Consider the following 27,722-nt stretch of genomic DNA (forward strand, 5'->3'; position numbering starts at 1 on the left):
GTCAGTTATTGAGAGGGATATTGAAATACCCATCTATAGTTGTAGGTTTGTTATTTTCCCCTTTCTATTTATTTATTTATTTTGAGATGGAGTTTCGCTCCTATCGCCCAGGCTGGACAATGATGTGATCTCGTCTCACTGCAACCACTGCCTCCCGGGTTCAAGCAATTCTTCTGCCTCAGCCTCCCAAGTAGCTGGGATTACAGGTGTGTGCCACCATGCCTGGCTAATTTTTGTACTTTTAGTAGAGATGGGGTTTTGCCATGTTGGTCCGGCTGGTCTCAAACTTCTGACCTCAGGTGATCCGCCCGCCTCAACCTTCTAAAGTGCTGGGATTACAGGCATGAGCCACTGTGCTTGGCCATTTTCTTCTTTCATTTATATCAGTTTTTGCTTCGTGAATTTTGGAGCTCTGTTACTAAGTTTTCTTGATGCACTGGCCCCATTATCATTATGAAATGACTCTCTTTAATCCTGGTAGTAGTCTTTTGCTTTGTAGTCTACTTTTATAGTAATATAGGCCATCCAATTTTCTTGTGGTTAGCATTTACATGGTATATTAGTTTCCTAGGGCTAATGTAACACATTATCACAAATGTGGTGGCTTAAACAACAGAGATTTCTTCTCTTACAGTTCTGGAGGCTAGAGGTCTAAAATCAAGGTGTCCGCAGTGTCACACTCCCTCCAAAGGCTCTAGGGGAGAATCTTTCCTTGCCTCTCCCAGTTTCTGGTGGCTCCAGGTGTTTCTTGGCTTGTGGCTGCACAACTCTGGTCTCTGCCTGTGCCTTCACGCCACCTTCTCCTCTGCATTTCTTCTTCTCGTCTCTGTTTTATGCGGACACTTGTCATTAGAGTTAGGATCCACTTACTAGGATAATTGAGGAAGATCTCATTTCAGGATTCTTAATTTAATTATATCTGCAAAACTATTTCCAACTAAGGTCACGTTTATAAATTCTGGGGATTAGGATGTGGACATATGTTTGTGGGGGCCATCCTTCAACCCACTATGTATAGTGTATATTTTTTTCATCTCTTTTAAGTATTTATATCTTCTTAGTAAGGTAGGTTTCTTGTAGGCTGCACGAAGTTTTTTAAAAATCTAATTTGACAAAGGCTGGGCACGGGGCTTATGTCTGTAATTCCAGAACTTTGGGAGGCCAAGGCAGATGGATCACCTGAGACCAGCCTGGCCAACATGGTGAAACCCCATCTCTACTAAAAATACAAAAGTTAGCCAGGTATGATGGCAGGTGCCTGTAATCCCAGCTACTCAGGAGGCTGAGGCAGGAGAAACGCTTGAACTTGGGAGGCAGAGTTTGCCGTGAGCCACAGCACTCCAGCCTGGGCGACAGAGTGAGACTCTGTCTCAAAAAAAAAAAAAAAAAAAAAAAAAAAAAAAAGTCTAATTTGACAATCTCTGCCTTTAGTTTTTTGTATTTAAAAGTAAACATTGTATATATTTAAGGTATACAACATGATGTTTTGATATATGTATACATTGTGGCTAAATCAAGCTATTGAACATATGCATTGTCTCAAATACTTACCATTTTTCCTGATGAGAACACTTAAAATCTACTCTTAGCAATTTTCTTTCTTTTTCTTTTTTTTTGAGACACGGTCTCACTCTGGCTATCCAGGCTGGAGTGCTGGAGTGCTGGAGTGCTGGAGTGCAGTGGCACAACTGTGGCTCACTGTAGCCTCAACTTCCTGGGCTCAGGTGATTCTCCCACCTCAGCCTCCCAAGTAGCTGGGACTATAGGCACACACCACCATGCCTAGCTAATTTTTTGCATTTTGGTAGAGACAGGGTTTCACCATGCTGCCCAGGCTGGTCTTGAACCCCTGGACTCAAGCAATCTGCCCGCCTCAGCCTCTCAAAGTGCTGGGATTACAGGCCTAAGCCACTGTACCCGGCCTATTTTCAAGTATTTATTGTTAATAACTATAGTCACCATGATTACAATAGATCTCTTGAACTTATTCCTCCTGTTTTACTGAAATTTTATGTCCTCTGACCAAAATCTCCCCAATCCCTTCACTCCCAGCCTCTAGCAACCACCATTTTACTCTCTGCATCCAAGAGTTTAGCTTTTTCCAATTCCACTTATTAGTGAGATCGTGGAGTAATTGTTTTTCTGTGCCTGGCTTATTTTACTTAACATAATGTCCTCCAGGTTTGTCTGTGTTGTCAAAAATGACAAGACTTCCTTTTTTAAGGGTAAATAACATTCCACCATGTGCATATGCCACATTTTCCTTATCCATTCATTTGTTGATGGACACCTAAGTTGATTCCATATCTTCACTATTGTGAATAATGCTGCAATGAACATAGGAATGCAGATAACTCCTCAACATACTGATTTCATTTCCTTTGGATATAATCCCAATAGTGGGATTGCTGGGTCATATGTTAGTTGTATTTTTCCTTTTTTTTTCTTTTGAGACCAAGTCTCGCTCTGTCACCCAGGCTGGAGTGCAATGGTGTGGTCTCAGTTCACTGCAACCTCTGCCATCCGGGTTCAAGCGATTCTCATGCCTCAGCCTCCTGAGAAGCTGGGAATACAGGTGCACACCGCCACACCTGGCTAATTTTTGTATTTTTAGTAGAGACGGGGTTTCACCATGTTGGCCAGGCTAGTCTTGAACTCCTGACCTCAAGTGATCCACCTGCCTTGGCCTCCCAAAGTGCTGGGATTACAGGTGTGTGCTACTGCGCCCGGCCTGCATTTTTAATTTTTTGAAAAACCTCCATATTGTTTTCCATAATTGCTGTACTAATTTATATTCTTACCAAGTGTATGAGGGTTCCCTTTTTTTTTTTCTTTGTTTTTTTTTTTTTGTTTTTAAGACAGAGTTTCGCTTTTTTTGCCCAGGCTGGAGTGCAATAGCATGATCTAGGCTTACTGCCACCTCCGCCTCCCGGGTTCAAGTGATTCTCCTGCCTCAGCCTTCCGAGTAGCTGGGATTACATGTGTGGGCCACCAAGCCCAGCTAATTTTGTATTTTTAGTAGAGACAGGGTTTCACCATGTTAGCCAGGCTGGTCTTGAACTCCTGACCTCAGGTGATCCACCCACCTCAGCTTCTCAAAGTGCTGGAATTACAGGCATGAGCCACCACACCTGACCAATGCTGATCATTTTTCTATATACCTGCTGGTCATTTGTATGTCTTCAGAGAAATGTTTACTTAGATCCTTTGTCCTTTTAAGAATTGAGTTGTTTTCTTACTACTGATTTGTTTCCCTTCTCTCAAGATTACTGTCCTGTGCTGCACATTGTTCAATGTTTGAAAACAATTTTCACTTCTTTTGTCCTCACTTTTAAATGAAGCAGAAAGATATATCTGGCCCTGTTAGTCCATGATGGTTCGAAGTAGAAGTTTCCATTAGCGTTTTGGCCTTTATCCTAACAACAATAGGTAGCATTGATGGATTTCCAGTGGGACTCACCTGATCAGAGTTGTTTGAAAATCAGACTGCTTTGTTGAGAATGGACTGAAGGAAAGCAGTTGGGAAGAGGGAGGCAGCAGTTCAGAGATTATTATAGTAGTCCTGGCATGAGACGATGGTGGTTTGGACCAAAAAGAAGACAGAGGAGAGAGATAGGAAAAGGTAAGATTTATTTAGGAACTGACAGAATACAATTCCCTTTGTGAAGTTCAAAGAATATTGCTCAGTGGCAAAGTCTCTACTACTGGTCTTTATTGTCTGTGCTAAAAGTTATCTGTGAACATCTGAAAATCCTACAGCAGAAGAGAAGAGTATAAATAAATGATGTTCTTGCTTCTGGATAGACTAGAGAGAATTTTAAGCCAATCAGTGATGACTGTCTGCAAGGCTTTCACCTTTTCTGTGCTGTAGCTGACACTTGTCAGTGGTTGTTATGGACTGCATGTTTGTGTACTCCTGCTATTCTTATATTGAAGCCCTAACCCCCAGTGTGATAGTATTTATTTTATTTTATTTTATTTTATTTTTTTTTTGAGACGGAGTCTCGCTCTGTTGCCCAGGCTGGATGGAGTGCAGTGGCCGGATCTCAGCTCACTGCAAGCTCCGCCTCCCGGGTTTACGCCATTCTCCTGCCTCAGCCTCCCGAGTAGCTGGGACTACAGGCGCCCACCACCTCGCCCGGCTAGTTTTTTGTATTTTTTAGTAGAGACGGGGTTTCACTGTGTTAGCCAGGATGGTCTCGATCTCCTGACCTTGTGATCCGCCCGTCTCGGCCTCCCAAAGTGCTGGGATTACAGGCTTGAGCCACCGCGCCCGGCCAATAGTATTTATTTATTTATTTAGAGACTGAGTCTTGCTGTGTTGCCCAGGCTGGTATGCAGTGGTGCCATCTCGGCTGACTACAACCTCTGCCTCTTGGGTTCAAGTGATTCTCTTGCCTCTCAGCCTCTCAAGTACCTGGGACTACAGGTGCCCGCCACCACGCCCAGCTGATTTTTGTATTTTTAGTAGAGATAGGGTTTCACTATGTTGGTCAGGTTGGTCTCTTAACTTCTGACCTCAAGTGATCCTCCTGCCTCAGCCTCCCAAAGTGCTGGGATTACAGGTGTGAGCAACCCTGTCCAGCCCCAATGTGATAGTATTTAGAGATACTTTTGAGAGGTAATTAGAGTTTGTTGAGGTCATGAGGATGGGGATCTATTATGGGAATAGTTCCCTTATAAGAAGATACACCAGAGGACTTGCCATCTCTCTGCCATGTGAGGGCTGTTTGCCAGCAACTGACTCTGCCAGCCTTGATTTGGGATTTTTAGGCTCCAGAATTATGAGAAAATAAATTTCTGTTGTTTAAGCCACCCAGTCTATGGCATTTTGTTAGGGCAGCCTGAGGAGACAAAAATAGTGAGGCTCTCAGCTATAGCAGTCACAGCAATGGCTTTTCTTTTTCTTTTTTTTTTTTTTTTTTGAGACAGGGTCTCGCTCATTCAGGCTGGAGTGCAGTGGCATGATCATAGCTCACTGCAGCCCTAATGTCTCGGACTCAAGTGATCCTCTTGCCTTAGCCTCCCAAATAGCACCATCACACCCAGCTAATTTTTAAAATTTTTAGTAGAGACAAGGTCTTGCCCTGTTACCAGACTGGTCTTGAACTCCTGGGCTCAAGCAATCTATCCACCTTGGCCTCCCAAAGTGCCGGGATTACAGGTATGAGCCACCATGCTGGCGGACTTATATTTCTCATTTGGATGGCAGAATATTTGTTCATGAACAGTACGGGCACAGTTAAAGCAAGTTTTTGTTTTGTAGTGCCTTTAAAAGGTGCTTTAATGTGTAATCTTTTTGATAGTGGATTGTTTGCAAACTCCTGTGATGATGTTAATGCATTCACGTTAGTGTCGACTATGAAAAACCCTAACTTCCTGACTTCTACTTAAGTCAAATATTATCTTATAATAAACTCAATGGAGGACTGACATTATAAAGATCTACTAAGTGACCCACAAATGGTTCTTAAGTCATTGATAAAGTCTAAGTAAACAAGGTTAATTTTAAAACTTCATTCGAAAGCCAGGTTCTTTCTGTTAGCCTGTTGCTAGTGTTTTGAATTCTGTTGCTTCACTGCTCCAAGATACCTGCTCTCTGATGATAGCCCATTCACTTCCATGGATTAAATAGAAATTCAAAATACAAATTAGGAGAATGGACTCTGGTATGTTGTGAAGTAAGCAGAGTGAGGAGAATTAGAGAGTGATATGAAAATAATTGGTACTGTAAGAGAGGTGCTTTCTCTTAAAGACAGAAAGGGAGGCTGGCCATTGGCTTACGCCTGTAATCCCAGCACTTTGGGAGGCCAAGGCGGGCAGATCACGAGGTCAAGAGATCGAGACCATCCTGGCCAACGTGGTGAAACCCTGTCTCTACTAAAAATACAAAAATTAGCCGGGGGTGGTGGCAGGCGCCTGTAATCCTAGCTACTCTGGAGGCTGAGACAGGAGAATCACTTGAACCCAGGAGGCGGAGATTGCAGTGAGCCGAGATTGTGCCACTGCACTCCAGCCTGGCGACAGAGCGAGACTCCCTCTGGGGAAAAAAAAAAAAAAAGAAGAAGAAAAGGAAAGCAGGGAATGTACCACTGACAACAGGGTATTTTGACCTATTTTAAGAGGCCAGCTTGAACACTTTAAACTGATTCCAAGTAAACTCTCATTTATATATTCACCCATCTATGTTACACATACCTATTAAGTACCTATGGAGTGAAATACTTTGTGCTGTTGGAGATATAAAAATGAAGACTATGTGCATACAGACCCTAAGCATTTCAAAATTGACTGGCGACACTATGTTTCTAATTAATTTTACAGTAGTGTCACAAGATGAACTAGATGGCTAAGGTGTGTGTGTATGTGTAAAATAGCTTTTAATGGTTTTGAAATAAATCTTGTAAGATAGTGAAAAATGTAGTAAGACCTTTCCATTCTTACTATTCTGCTGCTCTGATCTTCTGGTGCTGCTGAGCCTCTTTGCATTTCTGTCAACATTCCAGTCTATCTAGAATCAAAGAATACTGATAGCTTTAAAAGACTGTTTCTTACTTCACTTTCAGGATGAGAAAACGGATTCAGATTAGGTTTCGCGTGGCATGCCTGAGGATCGAGCCAGTTTAGTGGCAAAACTGGAGCAGAAACCATTCTCCTGAAAACAAACTAAGCATTATGCCTTCTTCGTCAGCCAGCTCTGTTAAGTCTTCCTAACCGCTGAGGTTCAGCTAATCATTATTGTTTCCACGAAGTCTTCCCTTACCCTCAAGTAGATGAACTCCTCCTACCAGAGTGTTTAGTTCATGAGTGCATCTCACAGAAACTTTGTTTCTTCAAGACAGTGTTGCCCAGCTTGAGTGCAGTGGTGAATCATAGCTCACTGCAACCTTGAACTTGGGCTCAAGCAATCCTCCTGCCTCAGCTTCCTGAGTGTGACACCACCTCAGGCTAAAAAAATTTTTTTGACAGTACTTTCTTCCCCAGTTATTCTATTGGAGAATCTCAAGCCCCAGATAGAGGAATGTATGTCCCGGTCCCTGAGCTCTTTCTGCATATGAGGGTAAAATGTAAAAAATGATAGCTACTGCATTTCAGTCTTTCATAAAATATCAGCAATTTTTGTTGGTGTAGTCATTTTCTTCTGAAGTTGCAATTCTCCTAAAGTTGTGTCTTTATTACAAAATCCAATGAATACTTTCCTGTTTTTAACCTTTTTAATATTCCCTGTGACTTTTTTCATATGTCCAATTATTTGCCAAATGTTTAATGAAAATATACTATGTTCCAGACAGTGCATGAGATGATGGGGATGCAGTAGTGAGCAAAACTCGTAAATCCTATTATCAGAGGATAGGAGCCAGCAGCAAAGAAAGTCCAGCAGTCACACAACCACAACAAAGCATCAAACATGCTCTTGCTGGAGGAACCAAGGGCACTTGATCTGGTCCATTGGATTAAACCCTAATCTGGGCCAGGAACAGTGGTTCACAAGTATAATCCTAGCACTTTGGGAGGCCAAGGCAGGAAGATCTCTTAAAGCCAGGGGTTGGAGACCAGCCTGGGCAACAAAGAGAGACTCCGTCTCTAAAAAAAATTTGTAAATTAGCTGGGTGCAGTGGTGTGTGCTTGTAATCCCAGCTACTCAGGAAGCTAAGGCAGGATTGCTTGAGCCCAGGAGTTCAAGGCTGCAGTGAGCTGTGATGGTGCCACTACCTTCCAGCCTGGGTGACAGAGCTGAGACCCTATCTCAAAACAAGGGAACAAACAAACAAAAAAACCTAATCTGGTTCAGTAGAAGTGAAGTTAAAGTGAAATCTGAAGACTGAGACGTGAAGAAGACTAATTCAACAGGAGGAACAGGAAGGACTGGAGGCAAGGAAAAAACCATATACTTTAGGGAATTTAGATGCCCTCAGGCCTGGGCCACCATGGGTGGGAAGGCAGGCAGGTGAAAGGTATTCCTGGATGTGGTTTTAGAAAAGCTTTTCTACTATGCCCTTTATTTTTTAATCTATGTCTTAAATTATTTTTGTTGTTGCCTTATTCTAAATACTTTAAGGAGTAAAATTAAAAGAAAATCTATACTTTAGGTGAAAATAGTAAACTTTACCCACAGGTAAATTATATGCAAGACACAATATTTTTGTAAAGCAATATCTTGACTCCTGATTAACATCATAAAATAGATAAGGTTTAACAATAGACCAATTGGTAATTGTATCTTCCTTTAATTTGAAACCAGTCAGCTCTAAATTATTCATCCTACCTAAAGAAGAGATATATACATAACCTAAAATGATCAATAACCCAGATCATTTTTGACTTCACTTCAGAACGTGCTTTTTAATTTACACATTGGTATGCCAAATTTAGGAATTCACTTAAAGCTATGCCACAGAAAAGGAACAACCCATAGTACCAAATCTTGTAACCCATCCCATATTGAACTGAAAGCATGTTTTAGGCCAGTATCAAGACATAGTATGGCCAGGTGCAGTGGCTCATGCCTGTAATCCCAGCACTTTGGAGGCCCAGGTATGTGGATCACTGGAGTCCAGGAGTTTCAGACCAGCCTAGGCAACATGGTGAAGCCGCATCTCTACAAAAACTACAAAAATTAGCACGGCGTGGTGGTGCATGCCTGTAGTCCCAGCTACTTGAGTCTGAGGTGGGAGGATCCCTTGAGCCCAGGAGGTGGAAGCTACAGTGAGCAGTGATCGCACCACTGTCCAGCCTGGGTAAGAGAGGGAGACCCCACACCACCTTAAAAAAAGGCTCAGTGGAGAGTAGTTTATATCTCTTTCTTTACACTTTTCCATATTGTTTTGAGTTTTTAAAAAACAAGCCATGAGTAGCTTTACTATTTTTTGAGTAAAAAAATATTTCTATTTGGAAAACCAAAGAGTAGAAGTAACCTTTTTCACTTCTTCCTAGAGAAGGTTCAGGTTGAGTTTATAGAGTGTGTCTGAGACAAAGTACGGTAAAACAAAACCAGACAGCAGGCCGGGCGCAATAATTCACGCCTGTAATCCCAGCACTTTGGGAGGCTGAGGCAAGGGGATCACTTGAAGCCAGAAGTTTGAGACCAGCCTGGGCAGCATGATGAAACCCTGTCTCTACCAAAAATACAAAAATTAGCCAGGCGTGGTGGCTCATACCTATAATCCCAGCTACTTGAGAGGCTGAGGCTGCAGTAAGCTGAGATGGTGCCACTGCACTCCAGCCTGGGCAACAGAGCAAGGCTCTGTCACAAAAACAAAACAAAACAAAACAAAACAAAAAAACAGTAACAAAAAATTAACAGCAGTGTAGTATATGTGCTGTCATTCAGGTTTATATAGAGCACTCGAATAATGACTATTTTCTAAAGTATTTTGTGGAAAGTACTAAAATGAACAGCAATTTCAACAACCAATGGAGAATAAAACAGATGTTACAGAAGTAAAAAAAATTTTTTTCACAGACTTTACTGAGATGATAAATATTTGATACAGATCACTTGTTACATTAAATATTCATTTTCTAACTGTATAAAGGCATGAAGATTCACTGCATTTACAATCCAAACTACAAGATAGCAAGCACATTGACAGTATCTTCACTTGAAATACTTAATATGCTAAAAATATTATATGAAGATTAAGGCAGAATCTAATTCAGAAAATCAACTCACTAGTCCAGTCAGGACACGTTTTTGTTTTTTTAACTTACTCAACAGAGATGACAGAAATAGCTTGATATTATCAATTACTTCTAGTTATGGACTATTTTCAGATAAAACTAGAAAGATATAAGTTAACAGATTTATACGTCAATGGATTGATACCTTTTTTTTTTTTTGATGGAATCTTGCTCTGTCACCAGGCAGGAGTGTAGTGGCGCGATCTTGGCTTACTGCAACCTCTGACTCCCTGGTTCAAATGATTCTCCTGCCTCAGCCTCCTGCGTAGCTGGGATTACAGGCACGCGCCACCACGCCCAGCTAATTTTTGTATTTTTAGTAAAGATGGCGTTTCACCATGTTGGCCAGAACAGTCTCGATCTACTTGGCCTCCCTAAGTGCTGGAATTACAGGTGTGAGCCACTGTGCCCGGCAGATTTTTAACTCTTTATAGGTGGAAAAGGACTAAAAGTTATATCTTAAAACAGAAACTCTTAAATATGGTCTGCTATTGTTAGCTAAAGATGCAAAGTTCATCAAATACTAACTTAAAATAATCTGAGAAAATAATGGGTGGGCCCTATACCATTTGTAACTAATAACTGTTTAGTTTGTGTGAGGAATCTGTAACATGATGATGATTTTGGCTATATGATACCTGTTTTCAATTCTTAAAAAAACAAACAACAAAAAACCCTCAAACATTTTGATTTTCTTGTTTAAAAAAATTGTTTTCATTTTAATGATCTGAGTTAGTAACAAACAAATGTACAAAATTGTCTTTCACATTTCCATACATTGTGTTATGGACCAAATGAAAATGCTGGACTACAAATGCAGGTTTCTTTATATCATTAACTTCAAATATTGTCACTTATAAATAAAGGTGATTTGCTAACACATGCATTTGTGAACACAGATGCCAAAAATTATACATGTAAGTTAACGCACAACCAAGAGTACACACTGTTCATTTGTGCAGTTATGCGTCAAATGCAACTGACACAGAAGCAGTCATCCTGGGATATTTTACTCTATATGAAAAGCATCTTGGAGAAATAGATTGAAATACAGTTTAAAACAAAAATTGTATTCTACAAATACAATAAAATTTGCAACTTGCACATCTGAAGCAACATTTGAGAGAGCTGCTTCAATAACCCTGCTGTTATATTGGTTTTACAGGTATATCTCCAAAGTCATGGGTTGGGATATAGCTGCTTTAAAGAAAATAAATATGTATATTAAAAGGAAAATTACACTTTAAAAATGTGAAGAAAGCTTTGAAAACAATCTTAATGCATGAGTCCATCTACATATTTTCAAGTTTTAGAAACAAAGAAATTTAGAATTTTCAAAGTAATCTGAAAACTTTCTAAGCCATTTTAAAATAAGACTTTTTCCCCCATCTTTCCAATGCTTCCTATTTGATAGTGTAATACAGAAATGGGCAGTTTCTAGTGTCAACTTACTGTGCTAATTCATAAATCATTACACATTTATGACTGAGAGGTCAAGTAAGTGGAAACTGGGTTATAATGAAAATGACAAGGGGGCCCTTCAGCAGGCACTCATCTGAACTAGTAATAAACACCAACACAAACTGATTTTTTATATTAAATTTTTTTTAGATCTCTAAAGGTAGGAAAATCCAGTCTTTCTTAAAAATACTTTCCTGGGTTGTGGCAACATGTGCTTTACCTCTTTAACTCTACCTAAAACCTAAAGTTATTTCTATATTATAAATTTCAAACTCCCTGGCAAGGAATGTAAATGCTAACCAGCTAGGTATTTATAGTCATGCGCCGCGTAACAACTTTTCAAAGACAGACCGCATATCTGACAGTGGTCCCGTAAGATTGTAATACCATATTCTTACTGTATCTTTTCTATGTCTAGATACACAAATACCATTGTGTTACAACTGCCTACAATATTCAGTACAGCAACATGCTGTACAGGTTTACCATATAGCCTGGGTATGTTGTGGGCTGTGCCACCTAGGTTTGTGTAAGTACACTATGATGTTCACACAACGGAATTGCCTAACAATGCATTTCTCAGAATGTATCCCTGCTGTTAGGCAACACATGACTGTATTTAACTTCATAAAAAGCGATAACTCATGGATGGTTGTCATAATAACATTTCCACTTTTCTCTAAGGCCTGAGGTTGATGTCTTTGCCTATGCTCTATGGATCAAATGAGAGAAGATGATGCATCTAAACAATAGGGTCTCTTTGAGGCAGTATCATAGACTTGGCCTCCCGTATTATGAAAACCTTTGTTGTGCTAAAATGAATACAACTGCAAGCAGTTTGAGGGCAACTGCAGTGCCAAAGGAAATGAATTATTTTCTATGGGAAACATAAAATTCATCTTAAGGAAACATCTTTGTTTGCCACGAGGCATATCATGAAGAAAATGTGGCTAGTGAATTCAAACATCGACTCCAAGAGCCACCTAAATTAAGGTGGCTTTTAAAAATGTTTAAATTATCAATGATTTAGGAACATAAGCTGGAAGAGTAATATAAAGATGTATATTTATAATGCTACTTTAGGAGATGTAGTTCCCTACTTTGCATTTTGGAAATGAAAGACATCAATTCTGTCCAGAGTCAATAATATCAGAAAGAAATATGGCTGCTTCCTACTCTTCTCCACTTGGAAAATTCATTTTATGATGCTCTCACCGTTGATACTCTGTGACTCTCATATGAGTTAGGCAAAATGAATCTAATAGGTTACTTTTGTTTTCAAAATAAACCACCCAAACAGGTTTTTTAAAACTTTCAAAAATGGAACATTTAACCCTTGAGAGAAACTTCCATTACTGAGTACCTAGTCTAATGGCAAGTACAGTATTAAGGATTATTGCTTTTAATAAGATAACCATCAGAAATAAATATATAAGCTTAATTCAAATACTCATTTTTCACCCAATGCTACAATGTTTTCTTCTCAAATCAAATCACGTTACCTTCAATTCTTTGCCAGTTTACTGAGGTTTTAAGTATAAAAAGTTGGCCTGTTAACTCAAAAGCAAGACAATAGCAATATCCACGTGTCTTATTTGGGCATTGAGCAGTAACACTGCTTTCTTGATAGGATTTAAGGCACTAAACGGTGGTAAAATAAACAAAAGAATGATGATTAACTTCTTTAGAATCCTAAAAAAGGAGATAGTTTAGAATGACACTAGTAAATCTTTTTCTCAAACAAATAAGGCATCCTGTTGGCAAACACAAATAAAACACAAGGTCATGTTGAACCTAATACATTCACTGTCTCAGCTAAACTACTTGAAACGCTACCTATCAAACCTAAGAAAGCTACAATAGTGTGTATAAAGGCTGGAAAGGCACCAAAAGGAGAGCTCTACAACTTCCAGTTCTAAGAGTTAAGGAAGCTGTGTTTAACACTGCAAATAGTCTAATTATCAGTTTTATTCTTCAAAATGTAAATGTAGTTAGATTTTTACCTCGACAAGTTAATCAAGTGCTAGTTTAGTAAGAAGTTTATTTTATGAATTAGAAAATTACTGCAGTGTCTAACACAGCCCTATTTATAAAGCTAAACTAATTCTAGTACTGAATGCATATTCTGGATAACACTGAAGCAAATTTGTATGAACAAAAATGGTTACCTCAAGATAGAATTCACGATAAAAATTCAACATATAACTAAATAAGATTTACTGAAAATAACAAAAGGTGTTGTAGAGATATATCAAACATAATTATAACCACAACATTTTCCTTGTGAAAAATACAACTATTAGTGAAATAAAATGTACAATTGAAAATTTTCCAAAGGAAAAAACACAGTATAAACGAAAATACTTTTCTTTGTGATAGGGAAAATAGTATGTCATTGTTTTTTTGTCACAATATAATTTGACACAAAAAGCAGTCAGAGAATTGCACCAATTCCACATCCAGTTTCCTGAACATGTTAAGAGTAAAAGGAGTCTGTAAAGCAGAACAGTTTCCAAATTTTATATTTTAAATTGATGATATTCTCATACAGGATGTCACACCACACCAGACCTCTTTACATAATGTACAATATTTCTGGTTTTGTGGCCAGATGTGAGTACAAACGTATGGTTTCTGCCACTTCTCTGTCATTCTGGTGTTTAGCCAGAGTCAGAAAAAAAAATCGTTACTTTAAGTGTTATTTCTCTAGCAATAAAGAAAAATTATACTTAGTGCATGCTTCATCATTTGTCAAAAAATGTTTCTGAAAATATAACTCAAGTTACCCAATGGTTTACAAAATAGAAAAATCATTCATTAGGGTAAAAATGTGGTGGGATTTAGGTCCATTTCCAGAGGACTAACTTCCTTCCTAAAGGCGCACCACTGTCCTTCAGCAGAGGTGGTGATGACAGGTCCGTGATGGAAGCGGCCGGCCTGCAGACCACTACTTGACATCTGATTATCTTTGACCGCCCCATATCTGCCATTTCATTAGTGCTACAGAAAGATGGGATTTTTGTGGAAAAGTTAGGAACATTTCTGCTGTACATGATTTAGAAGTTCTCCAAATTTTTCAAAGAGGTCCTCCACCCATTTTACATTTTTCATACAAAGTTGAACAATTTCCTCCTGTCCTAAATCTTCATTTTTTTTCTGCACGGAAGAAATCTAAAAAAAGAAAATTGCCAAATTAGCTTATACTTATCACGTCATACTTAAGTTCAACTACAAGTACTGGTATTTAATTTTTTTCTTCATTCTATCCATGGAGAATTATTATTTCAGATAAATTTGGGTGAGATCTAATCCTCTCATCTTTGGCTCCAAGGGGGCAGAAAGGAAGGCTAGAAAACGTACTTCAAACTTCCTCCATTTCTTCCAATTACGTTAAAAGCCAAATGACAAATTTTGGAGTCGATTCTGCATTTTAAAGCATTGTAAAAGTAGTCAACCTATTTTGCATCACCATCTTTGCTTTGTCTTTTGCTATATAAAGGTTAGATTTATGAGCATCTTTCCATACCAGACTACTGTCAAACACATTAGATATAGCCTTGGACCAACTTAACCCTTTTTAATTAACAGAAGTGATAGTGCTGGTTAAATAGGTAGTATTGTCTACAACCATTTAACCTGTCTGTGGAAATTAATGCTTATATCCCATCCATGAGGTAATATTTTGTCATGTATAATTTCTGAACAACTGAAAAGCTACAATTAAATTTTAACTTTTAGTTTTTCATGCCAAGGCACAAAACCCCATTTCTCTGCAATTAAGTGGGATAAGGCCTTTCTAAGTAATAAGTAAAGCAGCGAGATGTCAAAGCAGTGACTGAAGTGAATTAAAGCAGATCATCATACACTGTGAGAGAACAAAACGCAATAAAACATCATTTATTATGGCGATGTAAAGCAAGCATCGACAGCTTTAAAACATTACCAATTATAGCTGCTACAAGAGGTGGTGAGGCTAGGGTAAATCTGAGCACAAAACATAGCAGAGAGACTCAGAACAATAAATCGAATCATTATTTATAGAACACATAGGCAAAATATATACACACAGGTGTTTCACAATTCTCTTTAAAACATTCCAAAATACCATAGCTAGAGTCTCCTTAACGTTCTGAAAAACATTTCTTTTTTAAATAAATGAGAAGAAATTACCTCATCCTTACATATCAGATAAACATGATATTTATAATGATGGAGTGAATGATACAAAGAATACAACTGTATTTTCTCTGGATCGACAGCAAACTCCTATAAAAAGAAAAAAGTTTATAGATATATTTCATGGAGTATCTGAGCTAAGAACACTTTGAGGAAAATACTGGATCAAAAGTCTCAATGGCAATGTCGAAAATGACATATATGGGTAGGTATTCAGTTGTGTTAATATGGAGAGACTTATTCAAAATAAGAATTTAAATTATATTTTAAAATCTTATTCTTTATCCTGAATATAAATATGCATTATTGAAAAAACTTAAGCATTATAGGAAAATTTAAATAATAAACATATGAGATGATTTATAAAATAAAAGCTCCCTATAATCTCCTGCTTCAGAGCTAAACAAAGCTGATGGCATGTTATATATTTTTTAATGTTTTTCCCCTAGGTATAACATGTATGTTAATAACACTAATTCTGTATTGAGAAGGGAATCACACTATACATATTGTCCAGCAACTTTTCTTTCTTCCAACTTGTTTTTTGACCTAACTAAAAATTGGTTATCTTTTCATTTAGTACATATAGCTGTCCCTATATGAGGGTGAGGACTTTTAACCAGTTTTCACTGTTGTATCTTTAGTACTTAGAACTGTACTTGGCATGCTATAGGCACTCAAAAAAATTTTTTTGAAAGAATGAACAAATCTATCTCTTTATAAAAAGCACGTAGTATGACATTAGGTGGCTCTTCATTTATCTAACTTCACACTGGTGGTACATAATTGGATTGCTCTTACAAACAATTCTACAATGAGCAAAGGTATGTATTTTTATGCATTTCTGAATCTGTTTCTACAGAATACTTTTTTTTTTTTTTTTTTTTTTTTTTTTTGAGACAGTGTCTCATTCTGTCACCCAGGCTGGAGTGCAGGGATGTGATCACAGCTCACTGCAGTCTCAATTCCCTGAGCTCAAGCGATCTTCCCACTCAGCTTCTCAAGTAGCTAGGACTACAGGTGCACGGCACCATGCCTGGCTAATTTTTTTTTCTCCCCGCAGGGTACATGGAGTCTTGCTTTGTTGCCAAGGCTGGTCTTGAACACCTGGACTCAAGTGATCCTCCTGCCTCAGCCTCCCAAAGTGCTGGGATTATAGGCTTGAGCCATTGTGCTTAGCCCTGAATACATTTTTGCTGTGAAGCTGATATGTTGCCAAACTGTTTTCTGAAAAGGTTATAACAATTTATACTATGTTTAAAGATGAGCAAATTCCAATTTTAATGACTTTGCAGATATGAAATAAACATTTCATCTTTTTATGGAATGTGTTGTGCACACTCACTTATCTATGTGCATGCATACCCAATTAAAAATATACCTATAATACAGGTAATGCATATGTTAATGAGTTCGAATTGGCCATCTCACAATGTATACACATTTCAAAACATAACATTTTGTACATAATATATGCAATTAAGAAAATAAAAAACTACCTACGAATATATCAACACGAACGTGAGATAATTTATTCCATATTAGTCAATTTAAGAAATTTGTGAGCACATATTATATGCCTGATACTGTGCTATAGAAAAAAAATAAACAACCATGCATCCCTCTTCCTTAGGCCAGTGCTGCTTATTTCTACCTGAAAAACCTTCACACTTAATGACAACATAGTAAAATATTTGCTTGTTTCAATGTTTTAAGTAGGAATTATAGTAACAATTGGAAAAGGTACAGTTGCATTAATAATCAATTACACTTACTTGTGCAGATTTAGCGGTTGTTTTAGAGGTCCTTAGAGTTTTCTTATTATAAGCTTTGCCATTCATTTTGATTTTAGAAATAGCAGTTCCTCCACTCTTTGCTTTAGAGTCTCGAGTAATTATTGTTAGTTCAGGAAAACTTTCCAAAGCATTCTGGAAAACAATGAAGTAAAATAACTGACACCAGAAGAAAACTAACCTAAACTACTTCTAGCTATCTAAAATTTAGAAGTGTGTGTGCACACAAACACCTATCTGCAGAGAGATGTGTGGGTACTGATGGGATGTGGTAAATATATACACATATGCATACATATACATACACAGGCTGGGGTTTAAACATGGTCACAAGTTCTTTGCAGCTCTTCCTATTGGATATGTAATCTATTTCCCCATCCCTTGAATCTGAGCCAACTCTATGACCTGCTTATTTAAGCAACAGCACACCACACTGGGAATCCTAGTAATGTCTAATTTCTAGTAATGTCTCTGGCTTCAAGGCAGGAGAAAGAGACACATATATGTTTTAGTAAAGCCCTACCACTTAAACCACTGCTCGCCCCGTGAAATGTGGCTGGACCTTGCTACAGAGAAGTCATCTGCCTCTGGTGAAGATGAGGACAGAGGAGAAGCAGCACTGTAGTGCTTCCCTGACTTCACTCTTCTCTTGCTTATTTTGAATGCGAGACAAGTACCTGTAAGATAAGATCCTAAAACAGAGTATGATGGGTTTTTTGACAGTGGTCATGTGGTAAAACCAATTCCACTCCATCCTTTAAAAGGCACTGGTGGCCAGGCAAGGTGGCCCATGTCTGTAATCCCAGCACTCTGGGAGGCCAAGGTGGGCAAATAACTTGAGGCCAAGAGTTCGAGACCAGCCTGACCAACATGGCAAAACCTTGTCTCTACTAAAAATACAAAAATTAGCTGGGTGTGGTGGTGCACACCTGTAATCCCAACTACTCAGGAGGCTGAGGTAAGAGAATCACTTGAACTTGGGAGGCAGAGGTTGCAATGAGCCAATATCACGTCACTGCACTCCAGTCAGGGTGACAGAGAGAGACTCTGTCTCTAAATAAATAAATAAATAAGCCACTGGCCTATTTATGCCCTCACCTACTTGGCAAATCATCCTGCCTGACTGAAAAGCTACAAACAATAACTGAATGATACTTGTAGTGACATTTAACTAGTTCGATTATGACTTTATAAAAATTAAATCAAGCTCCTACCATCATTTATTATTTTGACACTAAAAATGTTGACGTTCTCCTATAATATTTATGATTCAGAATGCAGTCCTCATTCGATAAGCACGTTTTATGAACAGTTACAACCTTTAAGGCCACTCTTCTCCAAACTCATCTATTGTTTCCAAGCACCTGGTATTGGGGCCCTGAAAATGGTACCTTTTTAAAAACAGGCAACCTAAATTTTTCTTAGTATAAGTGTATTAAGGAACTCAATTTCATTTGATAGAAACAATAACACTTTTGGCATTTTCTACCAGAGTGAGCTACCATCACGTTCTAGCTTTGTTCCTTTCTCAGATTATTTGTGCTCTTATCATGTACTCTGGTGTTTTCCATTTAAAACATGCACCTTGACAATTTTTGGATCCAGAATTACTATTTGCAACAAATAGAATTTAAAGTCTAAACATTCTAAATTTGGAATCAACACACACTAAGTCAGTGGAGATGAAAGAAAAAAATTTAAATCTTTCCAATGACCACAAGATGCCTAAGATGATCTGAAGTACGCAGATTTCAGAAAAAGGCAGAACATCATTACCTTGAAAAGGCTTCAGGACTCCTAACATCACGAAGATCAACATAGGAAAGCACACTAACTATTTCTAAAGAACGGAAAAACCTTTCTTCATCTACTATTTGTAATATTTTACTTCAAATCATTATAACTCTTAATATTATGTAATTTGGCTTTGAAATGCAAATTGCTAAGGCTGGGCATGGATTACACCTGTAATCCCAGCACTTTAGGAGGCGGAGGCGGGCAGATCACTTGAAGCCCGGAGTTCAAGACCAGCCTGGCCAACACGGTGAAACCCCATCTCTACTAAGAATACAAAAATTGCCGGGCGCGGTGGCTCACGCCTGTAATCCCAGCACTTTGGGAGGCCGAGGCGGGCGGATCACAAGGTCAGGAGATCGAGACCACGGTGAAACCCTGTCTCTACTAAAAATACAAAAAATTAGCCAGGCGTGGTGGCGGGCGCCTGTAGTCCCAGCTACTCGGGAGGCTGAGGCAGGAGAATGGTGGGAACCCAGGAGGCGGAGCTTGCAGTGAGCGGAGATCGCGCCACTGCACTCCAGCCTGGGCGACAGAGCGAGACTCCGCCTCAAAAAAAAAAAAAAAAAAAAAGAATACAAAAATTAGCCAGGTGTGGTGGTGGGTGCCTATAATCCCAGCCACTCTGGAGACTGAGGCAGGAGAGGAGGAGGTTACAGTGGGCGGAGATAGCGCCACTGCACTTCAGCCTGGGAGAGAGTGAGACTCTGTCTCAAAAAAAAAAAAAAAAAAAGAAAAAGAAATGCAAATTGCTTTATATGACAATTATCAAAATTAATAACTAATAACAGAATTAGAAATCTTGTTAAAGAACTGGTTTGACGTTTCTACAGTGATTAGCCAAACCTGGTAATTTTTAAAATTTAGTAAATCTTTAGAAAACACCTATCTAAAAATGTACCCTTGTTCCACAAAATATAGTATTTCACAAAAGAATATTTCATTTATTTGAAGGCAGCAGTTAAGTAGGAAACACTGGGCTAGAGCCGAGTGCCATGGCTCATGCCTATAATCCCAGCACTTTGGGAGGCCGAAGCAGGTGGATCACTTGAAGTCAGGAGTTCGAGACCAGCCTGACTAACATCGTGAAATCCCATCTCTACTGAAAACACAAAAATTAGCCGGATGTCGTGGGGCATGCTTGTGGTCCCAGCTACATCCAGTCTGAGTAGGAGAGGCTGAGGCAGGAGAATCTCTAGAACTCAGGAGGTGGAGATGGTAGTGAGCTGAGATCACGCCACTGGACTCCAGCCTCGGCAAAAGAACAAGACTCCATCTCAAAAACAAAACCAAAAAAACACAAACTGGACTGTGAGTCAGGAGACCAAATTCTTAGTACTGGATTTCTTACTAGCTTCTAACTTTTTTTCCTGCTGCGAGTACACGGCAGTGAAGAATACATGACTACTATGATAGTTTAGTGTCATTTAGTTTTAAACACAATCTAATAGCCTCAGTTTTCACCTAATTGAAATGAAGTCAATATTCACTTTTACATGGAGTTCACATAAATAGGGATGTGGACAAGTTATTCAAATGTATAATATTGTTACCATCAATTAAAAAATGTTCCCCAAAGTAGATATAACCAAATGATTCTCAATGTGATATTATACTTTGAATAAGAAAGGCTAGGGAGTAATCACTCTGTGATTCTCTCCCATGTGCACGTTAATAAATTTGCGTGCCTCTTCTCCAATTGAAATAAAAAGCTCGGCCAGGTGCAGTGGCTTACGCCTGTAATCCCAACACTTTGGGAGGCCAAGGTGGGGGGATCATCTGAGGTCAGGAGTTCAAGACCAGACTGGCCAGCATGGTGAAATCCTGTCTCTACTAAAAATATCAAAATTGGTCGGGTGTAGTGGTGGGCACTTGTAATCCCAGCTACTCAGGAGGCTGAGGCACAAGAACCGCTTCAACTCAGGAGGCAGAGGTTGCAGCAAGCCAAGGTTGTGCCACTGCAATGCAGCCTGGGTACCAGAGCGAGACTCCGTCTCAAAAAAAAAAAAAAAAAAAAGCTAGAAATTTTTAAATTACTAAGTAGCTTCTATGATAAATTATCTGAGTTTAGATTAGCTCTTTTCTATATTTCTGATAACACCAAAACCAACTTATATTGCCAAGATATATTAACAGATAGAATTATATACATTTCCTACCCTTATAAAAATCAATGTTTCCTCTGATATTGAATAAATGAGGCACGTAAGGGGAATTTTGACAACTGTGCTAAGGAAAAGCTAATTTTAATTACAGACAAAACGTAAAAATTTTGAAATGTTAAAAGAAAAAATTAGAATACAGTAGTTTAAAGGAAATACTTTCGGAGACATCTGGAAATTATTTTATAGAAGATACAAAATAGATAACTATAAATGCCTAAAAAATAAATTTAAGTGGAGAAAAGCAAATGATTAACACTAAAAAAGACAAACTAAATAGACTTACAATGAATAAAAACCAAATTTTTGTTAGGTGAAAAATTTTGTAAGTGAATGATTTTCATAAATGTCCTTTCTATTATACTGAAGACTATGATTGCCATTGAGTTTTGCTAATAAGTCATCAGAAGGAAATACCTTGAATGATTGATCCAAATGAAGATTCAAAAGAAGTCTCTTTCGGTTATCATTTAGCATGCCATCTATTTTTTTCATATGAGGTAAAAGTAGCTCATCTGAAACAACATTATAATTTAACAGGATAAACTATCAATAAATACTTAATAAAAATTCCAACTTTTTCTCAAAACATGTATTAAAATACACTAAATTCATTGGCATATGTAAAATATTGATTGCAAAAAACTGGACATGAAGCTTTCTGAACAAAGGTTAACTTGAAAAGTAGGTTTATAATAGCAAGTGAGAAAGAGGCAGCTCAGTATGATGATGGGATGAGCACTATATGAGGATCCAAAGTCCTAAGTTTTAGCTGAACTAGAACTGCTGGATAAACTAGAACTGGCTTTTAACTGAATAGAACTGATATGTGGCAGCTATGTGACCAATGGGCAAGCTGCCTAATTTCTTCAGACCTCATTTACCCTCTGAACAATCTGAACAATCGTAGTATTACAAAATACAAACTGATCTAACAAAACACTGAGTATGACCAAGGGATATTAAGTCACTTTAATTTGAAGCAAAGAAAAAGTAGGGGAAGAAAAATGATCAAAACCCAGTACGAAAAATATGAATCAAAATAGTTATTTTAGAAAAAGAGGGGAGAGTAAAATTATGACAAAGATTCCTATTCAAAGCTTTTGGCTTTCAATGTCAACACTCTGAACTTTAAGTTCCATTAAGAAAAGCACTTTTAGAATATAATTAGTTTTGGTGTAGCATTAAACATTTTAGATTATTAGACTCTTAATTTATCAGCATAGTAATTTATTATATTTTATAATACTAACTGCTTCTAATAACCTTTCTGGAAAAAAAAAATCCCCAGAATCCAGGTCACAAGTTTCACAGCTAAGTAAAATGATTGTTTATATAGTCTTTCTGTTAGTGATTAAATCTGTTCTAATACTGTATTTACATTCTACAAAAACAAGTTTTAAACACTTGTGATTTAAAAATAATAACCTTAAAAATTTTTCTCCCCTTGTATTAGAGAAAAATCAGAAAACACTGATAAGCAATTTTTAAAAATCTTTCAAAATACAACTACACAGAAATGACTACCACAAAGAGAAGCATATTTTATGATGCAAGGAATATAACATTTAATAGCAAAAATGCTGACCTGGGATTAACTGAGTTCTAATCATGGTTCTTCAACCTCTAACTTGTTATCTAACTTTAATCTCTTTTGAACTTTACAAAATAAATGTTTTAGACTAGTTAATATCTAAAGTCCCTTCCAGCTCCACATTACTCGAAAATGACTGATATATAGGTTACTGTCTCTGATTACGTGGTAAGAAGAACTGGACCAGAAATTAGAAGACTTTTTATTTTAATCCTTTCTCTGCCACTTTCCAGTTTGTGGGCCCTTAAGCAAGTCACTTAACCTCTCTGAACCTGTCTTAATCCACAAAATGGCTAAGTTGTTTTAAGGTTAAACTAGAATATGTGCCTAAGTATGTGAACATAATAAAACAGTATATAGTCATGCACTGCATAATGACATTTTTGGCAATGACAGACCACATATACAGTGGTGGTTCCATAAGACTATAATGCCATATTCTTCCTGTACCTTTTATTTTCTTCTTTAACAACAACTTTTAAAAAATTTCAATAGCTTTAGGGGTACAGGTGGTTTTGGTTTCATGGATGAGCTGTATAGTGGTGAAGTCTGAGATTTCAGTGCATCCATCACCCAAGTAGTGTACATTGTACCCCATAGGTAGTTTTTCATCCCTTACCCCTTTCTCACCCTCTCCCCGTCTGAGTCTCCAATGTCCATTATACCACACTGCCTTTGTGTACCCATAGCTTAGCTCTCACTTATAAGTGAGAACATGTGATACTTGGTTCTCCATTCCTGAGTTACTTCAGTTAGAATAATGACCTCCAGTTCCACCCAAGTTGCTGCAAAAGACATTATTTCACTCTTTTTTATGGCTGAATAGAATTCACTATATTTTCTTTATCCACTCATCGGCTGATGGTCACTTTCCATATCTTTACAGTTGTGAACTGTGCTGCAATAAACATACGTGTGCATGTGTCTCTTTGGTATGATTTATTTTCCTTTATGTAGATACTCAGTAGTGGGACTGCTGGTGAGAATGTAAATTAGTACAACTGCTATGGAAAACAGTATGGAGATTTCTCAAATAACTAAAAGGAATAATATTAATTGGTATAACCCAGTGCATTTACTGGTTTAATACTAATTGATCAGAAAATAATTGTTATGATGTATCTTTTACTAAATATACAAGTATATGATTTTAATCTTTATGCCACTTTTATCTGGTTCATCTTTTCAATTATTGGAAAATAAAATATACTGACATACAGACCTTCCATGTAATACCAAAACTTAGTAAACTATTTATGAAGATGATTAGATTCTAGAGTTGGAAGAAACTGGTTAGTAGCTATACAATTTTCCCACAAGTAGAAAGCAATAAAAGTTCAAATATTCAGAGAATGCATGAAAAGATATGACCATTTTATAGAATTAAGATGCTATGTATTTAACTGACAATTTATAGGTATATATTACACAAGCCACCTATAAACATGTAACTACATATAAACATATAACTAACGGACAAGATTTCTTTTTTTAATTCCAGGAATTACTACCAAGAAAGTACTGCTTAGAAGACTGTACCATTGCTCTTCTCTAAGGCTTGCATTGTGTCAGGGTCCAAGGCAATGCTAACAAGCAATTCCATGTAGCTCTTAAAGGTTTCCTTCATTGCTCTTGTGTTCAAAAAGCGAGTAACAAAGGGAGCGGGAGGATCAAATTCTGGGAGGGAGAAAGGGTTAAATATTAAATTTTCCTTCCTGACAATTTAAAAAACACTTTTCTCTATAACGAGACTCTAGAAGCAGATTGCAGATACAATTTCTTCAAATTCAAGACTTCTCACCTTACCTTTAAAAGGTCTGGGATTCTCAAAGCTGGTATGCACATCACAATGACTGCAGAGCTTTGTTAACAATAGAACAAAAAGCCAGACTGCTGGACTTCCTAAAACAGAATCTTTGGTAGTGGTGGTGGTCGTGGTAGTGGTGACGAAGCTTAAGTATTATGCTCTTAAAAAGCTTCCTAGGTGATTCTTTTGTGGGGTGTGTGTGTGTGTGTGTGTGTGTGTGTGTGTGTGTGTGTTAAGACAGAGTTTTGCTCTTGTTGCCCAGGCTGGAGTGCAATGGCGTGATCTTGGCTCACTGCAACCTCCGCCTCCCAGGTTCAAGCAATTCTTCCACCTCAACCTCCGGAGTAGCTGGGATTATAGGTACACAGCACCATGCCTGGCTAATTTTTTTGTATTTTTAGTAGAGACGGGGTTTCACCATGTTGGCCAGGCTGGTCTTAAACTCCTGACCTCAGGTGATCCGCCCGCCTCAGCCTCCCAGTGTTGGGATTACACACGTGAGCCACCATGCCTGGCCCTTCCTAGGTGATTCTGAAGCCCAACACCAGAAAAAGTAGACTGGGTAAGAAACTATTTGTCTTCCGCTGGATCCCACCACAGACATCTGGTGCCAGGTGGTGCTACTCTAGTCTTGATGGTTTCTCTATGTTTAGTAGTAAAGAAATCGTATGACATCCAATGTATGAGTAATACATAGATTTCCATTTTATTCCTACACATATATTGCTATAAAATTCTTGCCTAGGATGTATTAAAATTTTTAGAAGTATGCCAGGTGCAGTAGCACATGCCTGTAATCCCAACACTTTGGGAGGCCAAGGTGGGAGGACTGCTTGAGCCCAGGAGTTCAAGACCAGCTAGGGCAACATAGTGGGACATCGTTTCAATTTAAAAAATAATAAATTAGCCACGTGTGGTGGCATGTACCAGTATTCCCAGCTATTCAAGAGGCTGAGGCAAGAGGACTGCTTGAGTCTAGGAGGTTGAGACTGCAGAGAGCTGTGATTGCACCACTGCACTCAAGCCTGGGAAACAGAGTAAAGACTCTGTCTCATAAAGAAAAAGAAAAAAAGAAAAAAATCGTTTTAATGTAAACGCAGCCTGTGCACAGAGGAAATTTCATTCAAATCCAATGGGAAGAACTAGGAGATTAACTTGTTGGGTGCGCTGGTGCACACCTGTAGTCCCAGCTACTTGGAAGGCTGAGGTGGGAGGATTGTTTGAGCCCGGGAGTTCAAGACCAGCCTGGTCAATATAGCAAGACTCCATCTAAAAAAAAAGTTTGTTTCAATTTTGACTTTTTGTATTCAAATATATAATAAAGTCATACCCTTAAATAGCAGGTTTAAAAATATTTTTAATGTGGGTATATAGTGTGCATATATGTGTATGTGTGTGTGTGTGTATATATATACATATATATTTTTTTTCTTCTTAGAGATGGGGTTTCACTGTGTTGTCCAGGCTGGTCTTGAACTCTCAGTCTCAAGTGATCCTTCTGTCTCAGCCTCTGAAAGTGCTGAGATTAGCTGTAAGCCACCGTGCCTTGCCTATAGTAGGTGTATGTATTTTAAACAGCAGTTCTTAAAGTACAGTCCATGGACCCCAGGGGGGACCCCAAAACCCTTTCAGTGGTCTCTGATACCAAAACTGTATTCATGATAATATTAAGATATTATGAACTTTCTTCACTGCATTGCCATTTGCAAAACCAATATTGGGTAAAATTGATGGTGCCTTACTTACCACAAATGAAGGCAATGACAACAAACTCTACTAGTAGTAATATACTTTGCATGACTTTGTCATGTCACTACCATGTATTCGGAGGGGGAAAAACTCAGTTTCACTTAGGAACAGTCCTAGGGGCTGGGCATGGTGGCTCACACCTATAATACCAGCACTTTGGGAGGCCAGAGCGGGAAGATTGCTTGAGGTCAGGAGTTCAAGGCCACCCCAGGCAATCTAGCGAGATACCATCTCTACAAAAAAATTTTTAAGTTAGCTAGGTGTGGTGGCATGCACCTGTAGTACTAGCTGCTTGGCAGCCTGAGGTAGGAGGATTGTTTGAGCCCAGGAGTTCGAGGCTGCAGTGAGCTAAAAAGGTACCACTCCTCTCCTGTGACAGAATAAGACCCCATCTCTTAATTAACAACCAGAGTAGTCTTAGGGCCAGGTGCGGTGACTCATGCCTGTAATCCCAGCACTCTGGAAGGCTGAAGCAGGACAATGGCTTGAGGCCAGGAGTTTAAGACTAGCCTGGGCAACAGAGTGAGACCCAGTCTCTACAAAAAACTTTAAAATTAGCTGGGTGTGGTGGTGTATACCTGTAGTCCTAGCTACTTGGGGGACTGAGGTGAGAAGATTGCTTGTGCCAGAAGTTTGAGGTTACAGTGAATTATGATTGCACCATGCACTCCAGCCTGGGTGACAGAGTGAGACCTGTCTCTAAAAATACAAAATTAAAAAAGAGCCTGGGCAAGGCCAGATGCGGTGGCTCACGCATGTAATCCCAGCATTTTGGGGGGCCGAGGCAGGTGGATCACGAGGTCAAGCATTCAAGACCAGCCTGGCCAACATAGAGAAACCCTGTCTCTACTAAGAATACAAAAAATTAGCCAGGCGTGATGGCGGGCGCCTGTAGTCCCAGCTACTCAGGAGGCTGAGGCAGGAGAATCGCTTGAACCTGGGAGGTGGTGCAGTGAGCCAAGATCGCACCCCTGCACTCCAGCTTGGATGATAGTGCGAGACTCCATCTCAGAAACAAACAAAATACAAACACAAACAAAAAGAGCCTAGGCAACATGGAAAAACCTCGTCTCTACTAAAAAATACAAAAAAATAGCCAGCTATGGTGGCACACATGCGCCTGTAGTCCCAGATACCCAGGAGGCTGAGGTGGGAGGATCACCTGAGCCTGGGAGATTGACGTTGCAGTGAGCCGTGATTGCACCACTGCACTCCAGCCTGGGTAAGAGTGAGACCTTGTCTCAAAAAAAGATAACATAAAAAATAATAGTCCTTGATGAAGGAGTAAAAATTACTACTTTTATGAAATTTCTACTCTTGAATAGATGTCTTTTAATATTCTGTGTGATGAAATAGCAGGTACACATAAAGCCCTTCTGTGTAAGTATAATGGGTATGACCAGGAGGAGCACCCATACAGTTGTGTGAGTTACAAGATGAACTAGCTATTCTTTCCCCCAACAAAACACCATTTTTATTTGAAAGAATGACTGACAGGTACACTA

At 38.6% G+C, this 27,722-nt stretch overlaps 1 protein-coding gene across 2 annotated transcripts in view; it reads right to left on the reverse strand.

Moving 5' to 3' along the window:
• Window positions 1-10,371: 10,371 nt before the first annotated feature.
• QSER1 (glutamine and serine rich 1) overlaps window positions 10,372-27,722 on the reverse strand; it is an 84,923-nt gene continuing 67,572 nt past the window's right edge. The window contains exons 9-13 of one of the 2 annotated variants that reach the window (XM_028832510.2): window positions 24,201-24,338; window positions 21,485-21,582; window positions 17,094-17,246; window positions 15,313-15,408; window positions 10,372-14,313 (exon numbers count right to left, since the gene is read on the reverse strand). In XM_028832510.2, the coding sequence (XP_028688343.1) occupies window positions 14,173-14,313; window positions 15,313-15,408; window positions 17,094-17,246; window positions 21,485-21,582; window positions 24,201-24,338 (626 nt within the window). In that variant the 3' untranslated portion in view covers window positions 10,372-14,172. 2 annotated transcript variants of the gene reach the window in all.

This window comes from Macaca mulatta, chromosome 14, assembly GCF_049350105.2.
Source record: "Macaca mulatta isolate MMU2019108-1 chromosome 14, T2T-MMU8v2.0, whole genome shotgun sequence".
In the NCBI taxonomy this organism is placed as follows: Eukaryota; Metazoa; Chordata; class Mammalia; order Primates; family Cercopithecidae; genus Macaca; species Macaca mulatta.